Source organism: Orycteropus afer, unplaced genomic scaffold (genome assembly GCF_000298275.1).
Source record: "Orycteropus afer afer isolate SDZICR_OR568_19922 unplaced genomic scaffold, OryAfe1.0 scaffold00220, whole genome shotgun sequence".
NCBI lineage: Eukaryota > Metazoa > Chordata > Mammalia > Tubulidentata > Orycteropodidae > Orycteropus > Orycteropus afer.
In genome coordinates, this window is record NW_006921807.1 from 72,580 (window position 1) to 81,135 (window position 8,556).

General features: G+C 36.6%; 1 protein-coding gene across 1 annotated transcript in view; it reads left to right on the top strand.

The window, feature by feature from the left end:
- ZBBX (zinc finger B-box domain containing) overlaps positions 1 to 8,556 on the top strand; it is a gene marked incomplete at its 5' end in the record, with an annotated part of 98,255 nt that overhangs the window by 30,841 nt on the left and 58,858 nt on the right. The window contains one exon of the mRNA XM_007948723.1: positions 3,999 to 4,119. Within this exon, the coding sequence (XP_007946914.1) occupies positions 3,999 to 4,119 (121 nt within the window). The remainder of the gene's footprint in view (positions 1 to 3,998; positions 4,120 to 8,556) is intronic.

Here is an 8,556-nt window from a genome sequence, read left to right on the forward strand (position 1 = left end):
GATTATCTTCTGTGTCTGTGTTAATTGGTTTCCCTTTTCTTTGTTGAAGAGGGTCTGTGCAATCCTTCTGCCTAGTCCGCCATCTTGCCGGAACCCCCAGAATGTTTTTAAATAAAGAAGTGAGGTCAGCAGTCTGACTGCTGTGAGAAGTCATTTAGGACTTTTCTTGATATGTTGTTGTTGTTGTTGTTATTTGCCATCGAGTAGGCCCCGACTCATAGCGACCTGTCCTTGGGTTTCCGAGGCAGTATCACTACGGAAGTAGGAATGCCCAACCTTCCTTCTGAGGAGTGGCTGGTGGGTTTAACCGCTAGCCTTCTGGTTAGCAGTCAAGTGCCTTAGGCACTATGCTACCATATAATCTGTGATTTTTTGGACATGTTTGTTTTAGACCCATAGTGCTTTATATGTATGTCTTTATGTCTTTCTGTATATTATATGTTATGTTTGCAAGTATTTTTCTTTTCTAATAGGTTTTGTTTGATCTATTAACTCAATAAGAGAAACATTTATGAATTTATGCAGATTATAGAGAAAAACAAAACAATAAGCACCGGTGAATCTTTCACTATGTTAAAAAATATATAATCCAAATCATTATATTTCAAGATCCCTGAGAATGCCTTTTCTTATCCCATCTTCTCCCTACTTCTTTAAGAAGGTCTCACTAGCCTGATTTTTTTTTTTTTTTCCTTTTTTACCCTTTATTTCTTTGCATCATCTTTCTTCCATGGAATGGCTGGTGGGTTTGAACCACTGACCTTTTCGTTAGCAGCCAAATGCCTTAACCACTATACCACCAGAACTCCCTTAATATATACTATAACTCACTGCTGTCACGTTGAATACAACTCATAGTGACCCCTCCTTGGGTTTCCCAGGCAATATCTCTATAGAAGTAGATTGCCCAGTCTTCTTTCCAAAGAGTGGCTGTTGGGTTTGAACCACCAGCTTTCTGGTTAGCAGTCAAATGCCTTAGGCATTATGCCACCCGAGCTCCTAATATATATAATATATATGATATACTTACTAATAATATCTTACAACAAATAATATTGAGTGTATTTTTATATATTTCCTGGCTTTTCAATTCAGTAATGTGCTTTAAATTTTCAAGATTTCATATTATTTCTGTTATTGATTTCTGACTTTTTAAAATTTTAGTTCTCCAAAAGCTCTTTATTTCCTTCACTGTAAAAGGCAAAGGTTTGAAAGGAAGATTGGGCAGTCTGCTTCCATACCACCTCGGAAACCCAAGGAGGGGTCGGCTGTGAGTGGGGTGTGACTTGATGGCAGTGCGTTTATAGTAAACAAATCTAGAATGCTAGGGTTTATGAAGGATGGCTCCCTGTAAAATGCACATAAGCTATGTAAATTAGGCTTTGGTTTGCTTGCTTGTTCCATGCTTCACTGGCTGCATTTTGTGAAAAGTTGCATGATATTCTCCATGGCTCATATGGATGAAGTCGTGGGTATTTTCTTAATAGACAGCACAAAAGTCCTAAGGTGAAAATAGCCTTGAGGTGTTTGAACAATAGCCAGAAAGACAATGAAACTGAGACTGAACAAGCAAAGGGGGTAATAAGAGATGAATTCACAGGGATAACAGGCTTCATATCACATAAACCTTCTAGGCCAAAGTTCTCTTAGTAAGGCCCTTGCCTTTTGTTTACTATAAACAATCATAAACCAGAGATGTCCTGCTGAAAGCATTACCTTGCTAAAAGGTTCTTCTTCTAGAAAATATCATTAATTTGCCAGGAGTACCAGATAACAACATGCTTATAATATTAACCAAGGTCACTTGCTGTATTAGTTACCTAAGACTGCTGTAAAAAGTACCACAGATTAAGTGACTTGTTGTTGTCACTCATAGTGACCCCTCCTTGGGTTTCCGAGGGATATCACTACAGAAGTAGATTGCCCAACCTTTCTTCCAAGGAGTGGCTGGTGGGTAAGAACAGAAATTTATTGTTAAACACAGCTCTGGAGGCTAGTCTGAAATCAAGGGATCAGCCTTTCTGATTCCTTCTGAGGATTCTGGAGAAGAACCTTTTCCATGCCTCTCTTCAGATTTGTAACGATGGTCAGCTATAGTGGGCATTTCTTTTCCTTTTTCTTATTTATTTATTTTTATTTTTTATTTTAAGAGCTTGTTTTACATTCAACATAATGCATACATTTAGTTTCATTCCCCATTAGCCATGTTCAACCCTAACCCAGTCTCCTCCCCTCCCTACCCTGCAACCTTCCCCCTGTGCCCCTCATATTTATACACTCCTGTTTGTCCTGCATTTCCTCAGTTAGAATGTTGGTCCTCTGGTGCCCTGTGGTCTATTGCTCTGAGGGATGTATTGCCATAGAGTATGTGGGTGCGTCATCCTGAGTTGAGTGGTCTGTGTGTACATCTTAATAACTGTTGGGCTGAGAGTCTGCCCCTGGGGATGCATTTTATTCCAGGTGCAGAATGTATTCTAGGGCCATAGTACTGGGAGTCTCACCAGATTTCACCTGACCAGTAATTCTGGTATAGTGGGCATCTGGTATAGTTGGCTTGTAGATGTGTCACTCCAAATCTCTGCCTCCAACTTCACATGGATACCTTCTCTCTGTGTCTGTGTATCTGTGATTTTTTTTTTTTTTTTTAATAAATACACCACTCATATTAGGTTAGAACCCATTCTGTATCTGTATGACCTTATGTTAACTTAATTGATAACATCTTCAAAGACCCTGTTTCTAAGCAAGGTCATTCTTACAGGTACTGGGGCTTAGAACTTCAATATATCTCTCTTTGGGAGACAATTTGATGTATAATACCTGTCATCCTTTCTTTCTCTGGGAATGTGCCACTCATCGGAATTGACTTAATAGCAATAAACAACAATGTCAGAAAAGGGACTCTTAGGCCAGCTGATTTACAGGCTTCCTCCAAGTCAATCTTCTATGTTTCTGATTATCTAAGCACAATGGCTCTTCTTAGTGAACTACACAGACAAAAAAAAGTGAGCTTTTATTTATTTATCTTTCTATCTATCTATTTATTTATTTTAGCTCTCCTGTCAAGAAATCTTTTGTCTTGCAAAGGAAAGGGAAACTTCAAGTGGGGACATTTCCTTTTTCCCATCACTTCTTCGTGTCCTTGACTACAGTTCTTTTGGTCTAATGGATTCTGGTGGAGTTTTTCAGGACTTACTCTAACTGCTTTACTCTTTGGGAACAATAGGTTCAGGACAAACATATTTTTTAGCCTTATTTCTGTTGCTGATATTTTGCTGTTAAGTGAATCCTTAAAGTATGCAGTATAAGTTTGGGACTGCTTTCTAATTTTAGAGTTTATGAAAACGTATGTTTCCAACTTGTTTTTATTCTTCTTCTACTTTTGTCTTTCCCTATTTTACTATTATGGAGAGAGGAATGACACCTGGGAGAGCAGAGAGACTAGTATTCTTAGTTTATACTCCTTTCTTTCCCAGAAATCTTCATGACATCTAAATGTCTCTTAATAATGTTTTTAATTTAGTAACATTTCAGAAATATTTTAAGCATCTGGAAGAAAATTGTCACCAATATAATTTCCTGCAAACAGTTGTTTCCTGCAGGTGCCACTTTGAGTTTTTTTTTTTTTTCCCATAATATATAAATATTGTTGTCAATGGCTATAATACATACATTTATGCATATGTTTATAGAATATATAATGCATCCATTTATATTTATCTTTCTTCTCTATAATAATTAGTTTCTTGAAAAAACCTTGTGAATGGTAAAGTCCTTTCATTTCAAGGAATTATTGAAGAAAATTGTCTATAGAGTTATTTAATAAATGATGAATATTTAACTCTTGTGCATGCTTTAAACCTGTGAAACTATTGATTATTTAGGTAAATATCAAAGTGCAAATGCCCTAAAAAAGGTGAGTTCTGTATCTGGAGAGAAGATATCATAATTTATAGGCTAGATCACATAGGTTATGCATATTGCATTTATTTTTATAGATTCAATGGAAGCATGTGAAGTGCAGACTAACTTGAAAATTTGGAGAGAACCACTTGAGATTCAATTTAAGGAAGACAGTCTATCCTATATGGACAAATTATGGCTTAAAAAACACAAAAGGTAATATTTAAATTTTACAACATTAGTAAGAAGTAATTAAATAGTTCATATTCCTTATTGATATGCCATTCCATAGCATTCTTCCTATTTACATAAATAATTTTGAGGCAATATTAAATCCGTATGAAGCTTCTTTTGCTCTAATAAGAATTTTAATTCTAGTTATGAATATGACACAACATTAATTTAGGGTTTGTCTTGAGAAATGGAAATATATTTATGGGCAAAAGATACAAATGTAATAGAGAATTTAAGAATAATAGCAAAAATAATGTGATAAATTGCAGATTACTTTGAAAAAGAATTACTATTAGATTTCTTGTATTAGCATAAACCATTAAGACTATACTTTTTGGAATCTACTTTTAAGGTAATTAAACCTTTAATTTTAGAGTTGTATTAATAGTAATCAGATGTATTTTATTCAAAAATTCTATCATTAAATGTACAATTTCATAAATTATTCAAAATACTAAACTAGCAAGTATTAATTAATAATTTTACCATTATATAAGAACCAAAGCATTTCAGACTTTGAAAGTATCATTAAGTCCTTCCAAGTCGGTTTGCTCCAGAGCAGAGCTTCATCATGCCTACAACTCACCTGGAAACTGGTAAAATACAGATTCTTCATCAGTAGGTCACAAGTGGGTCCTGAGATTCTGCATTTCTGCATTTATCACAGCTCCCAGGCAATGCTGGGGTAGATGCTGCTAATGTCTGGACCATATTTTTGGGAGTTAGACGATAAAGGACCTGCATAGGATGTTCCTGGGAAGTGCCCATCAAGCCCCTGCTGCACTGTCAGCCATGTAAAGCACTCTCCTTACATAGCCCATTCCATCTTTGGAGAATTTTGCTTGGTAAAATATCTCCTAGTAAGCTGTACCATGTCTCCAGCTACTCTTGAAACTTTGCCTAATTCTACTTATTAAGCACATACAAGGCTAATGTAATTTTTCCTCTATATGGTTCCCCTTGGTTTTTTTTTTAATTCAGCCCTCATGTCTTCCTTGAGACTTCTGTTTGAAAGGTTAATATTCTCCCTCCCCCTTTTAACAGTTTTTCATGTAGCATATTTATTTTAATCATTCTACTTTGAAATAAGACATACAGAAGAGTTGCCAAAATAGTGTAGAAAATTCCTCTATATCATCAACCTAGATTTCCCTAATGTTAACATCTTACATAATCAGAGCACATTTATCAAACTAAGAAATTAACACTGGGTACAATATTACTGTGTAAAATACTTTATATGAATTTCACCAGTTATTCCACTATTGTCTTAATTCTGTTCCAGGATCTATTCCAGGATCCCACATTGCATTTTGTTGTCATGTCTTCCAGTCTTCTCCTTGTTTTCATGACTTTGATACTTTTGTAGAGTACTTGTCATTTATTTCATAGAATGTCCTTCAATATGGGTTTGTCTCATGTTTTTTTCATGACATTTCATTAGATATTTTCAGGAAGAAACTTCATAGGTCATGTGTACTTCTCAGTGCATATCATAGGTTCATCATGTTAATAGGTCTTATTACTAGTGTTATCTTTGACAATGTGGTTAAGGTTATGTTCACTAGGTTTCTCTGTTGAAAAATCACTATTTTCTGTTTGTAATGAATATTTTAGAGGAGATACTTTAGACTATGAAAGTATTATTTTTCCTTAAACTTTCACCTAGTAATGTTCCTGTGCTGCTTTCAACATTCTTCTTTGTCTTTGATTTTGATGAGTTTGATGATGCCTTGGTGATTTTATTTTCCACGCCATCCTGTTTGGGGTTTGTTGGACTTCCTGAATGGGTATATTTTCATCTTTCATCATATCAGGGAAGTTCACTTCCAACAAATCTTGGACAATTTTCTCAGTGGTTTTATTTTTCTCTTCCTGTTCTGGAATTCAAGTTACACGTAGGTTATTCCTTTTAATGATATCCCACATGAACCTTAGGCTTTCTTCATTTTGTTTTGATCTTTTTTCTGATTGATCTCTTTCCAAAGAAGTATTGAAGTATTTGTCTTCAATCTCATTAACTCTGTCTTCCATTGCATCAATTCTACTGCTTTGCCCTTTCAATGTGTTAACTATTTATGAAAATTTAGTATTAATCTTTTAGATTTCTGTGTATAGATTTTCTAATTTTTCACTTATTTTGTTCTTGTCTTTCAGAATTGTTCTAGGGTTTTGTCTGTGTTTTCCTTAATTTTTTCAGTGTTTTCCTTGAACTGTTTCTCAGTTCTTTGAAGATACCTAAATATAATTCTTTTGAATTCCTTATTAGGGAGTTCCAATGCTACATCTTCCTCAGGGATGTATTCTGGATCTGTATCCTGCCCCTTGTTTCTACCACTTTGTCTTGCTTCTTTGCATGGACTGAGATGGTCTGTTGTCCCCGAGATATTGTGATGTTGTTGTATTTAGGTCTCTGTTAACTATTTGTGAAGAGCAGTTAAGGGTGAGTCAGGCTCTTCTTGGTGATTGTTTATTGTTGGCCAGTTGGTGGAGAAGGAAGTGATGGCTCTCACTCAGTAAGTGAAGCTGCAGGAGGTGTGGTTGTAGTTGTATCATATGGGTAGTGTTGCTGTCTCCCACTCAGTTAGAAAAAAACAACAATCAAATAGCCATCAAAAAAAGTAAAAGCAGATGGGCAAAAAGAACACCATGTAAACACACAGGAACAATCACCAATAAAAGGAAAAATACAAAAAAAAAAATCCACAATATCTGGGAAGAAGGCGATAAGAGAATAAAGATAGAGTAGGAAAATAATGAAGAAAAAAAAATGTGAAAAAATGCAGAAAGAAAAATAAGGAAGGAGGTTAACCAAGAGAAAGAAAAAAGTGGGAACCAGGAAGAGGGAAGATAGAAAAAGCTGAAAACTAGAACCTAGGAAGGGAAGAATAAAGAAAAATAATAAAAAGGACAATGACAATAATAATAATACTTTTAAAATAGACAAAGACAAACAAACTGAAAAAAAAATAAAAGGAAAAAAAATCTGGGTGTGGTGGGGCAGGGCACCCAGGCTCTGTCTGAACACACAGACTGGGAAGGAATTCCTGCCAACCCAGAATGTGGGTAGGAGTGAGGGATGGCCACACCTCAATTCACGAAGAGGGTGTGGGGTATAAGAGTAACAAGGAGAATATTGCACCTTTCCAGTTGTTGGCTTCTGGAATGTCCTTCAGGTTCCCGGCAAGGGGAAGCTATGCCTATTCTTAAGTCCCTGGAATCTGGGAGAATGCTGTCACTTTAAATATCCTAAATGATTGAACCTCTTGTAAATATTCAAAATGACTGCACATCTGGACAGGCAAAAGTCCACAGCTCAGCCAACGTTCCTCTTTGCTGCTTCCCCTTTTACTTACCAGCCGCCAGTCAGTCCTCTGTGCAACCCCTGGGTAGCAGGGCCGATTTTCAGGTTAATTCTTAGGTCCTAACACCACTTGGAAATATCCAAGCTGTCTGTGCTGTCAGGATCACTGTCAGACAGCAGCTCCATATATCTCCTTTTTTGGTGTTTTCATGCATGTTCTTCTACTAGGTGGAGTTTAGTCCACTCCTATATACTTTCTTTCAAAGCTCAGGGCTCCAGGATTATCTTCTGTATCATGTTAATTGGTTCCTCCCTTTATTTATTGAAGAGAGTCTGTGCAGTTTGTCTGCCTATTCTGACATCTTACTGGAATTTATTCAGAAAAACTCACCTACTAATTTTAACAGTCACTACCATATTTTGCCTGAAGCACTTATTGTTCTGATGTGCTATTGGATATTTTCTACTTCCTCTGGTGGCATAGTGCCTAGGGTATTTGACTGTTAACCAGAAGGCTGGCGGTTCAAACCCACCAGCCATTCCTCAGAAGGTAGAGTGGGCAATCTACTTCCATAGAGATACTGCCTCAGAAACCCAAGGAGGTGTTGCTATGAGTCGTAAATGACTCTATGGCAGTGAGGTTTTTTTTTTTTTTTTTTTTTTTTATCGTTGATATCACATGCAAGTAAAATTTTGCTGAAGAAAATTCATAAAGAGTTGCAGGAGTATATTGACAGGGAACTTCCAGAAATTCAATCTGAAATCAGAAGATGATGTAGAATAAGGGATATCATTGGGGATATCAGATGGATTTTGGCTTAAAGCAGAGAATACCAGAAAGATGTTTACCTCTGTTTTATTGACTTTGCAAGTACATTTGACTGTGTGGATCACTAGGGCGGGAGAGCGGGAGAAAGGGAATAAACGCCCAGGAATCCGGACAGAGGACGAGTCAGTGGAAGGGACCCAGGTAAGGGTGGTATGAGAGGTTTCCAACAGGGAGACAAACTTGTCTGTTGGTTTGTCCTACCATGGTGACATGTTGATGTGAGTTTTGAGGCTGAGCCACTGGTGTTTCAAACCCAGTGGGATGCACAGGGTGTGCAGGTATCAGC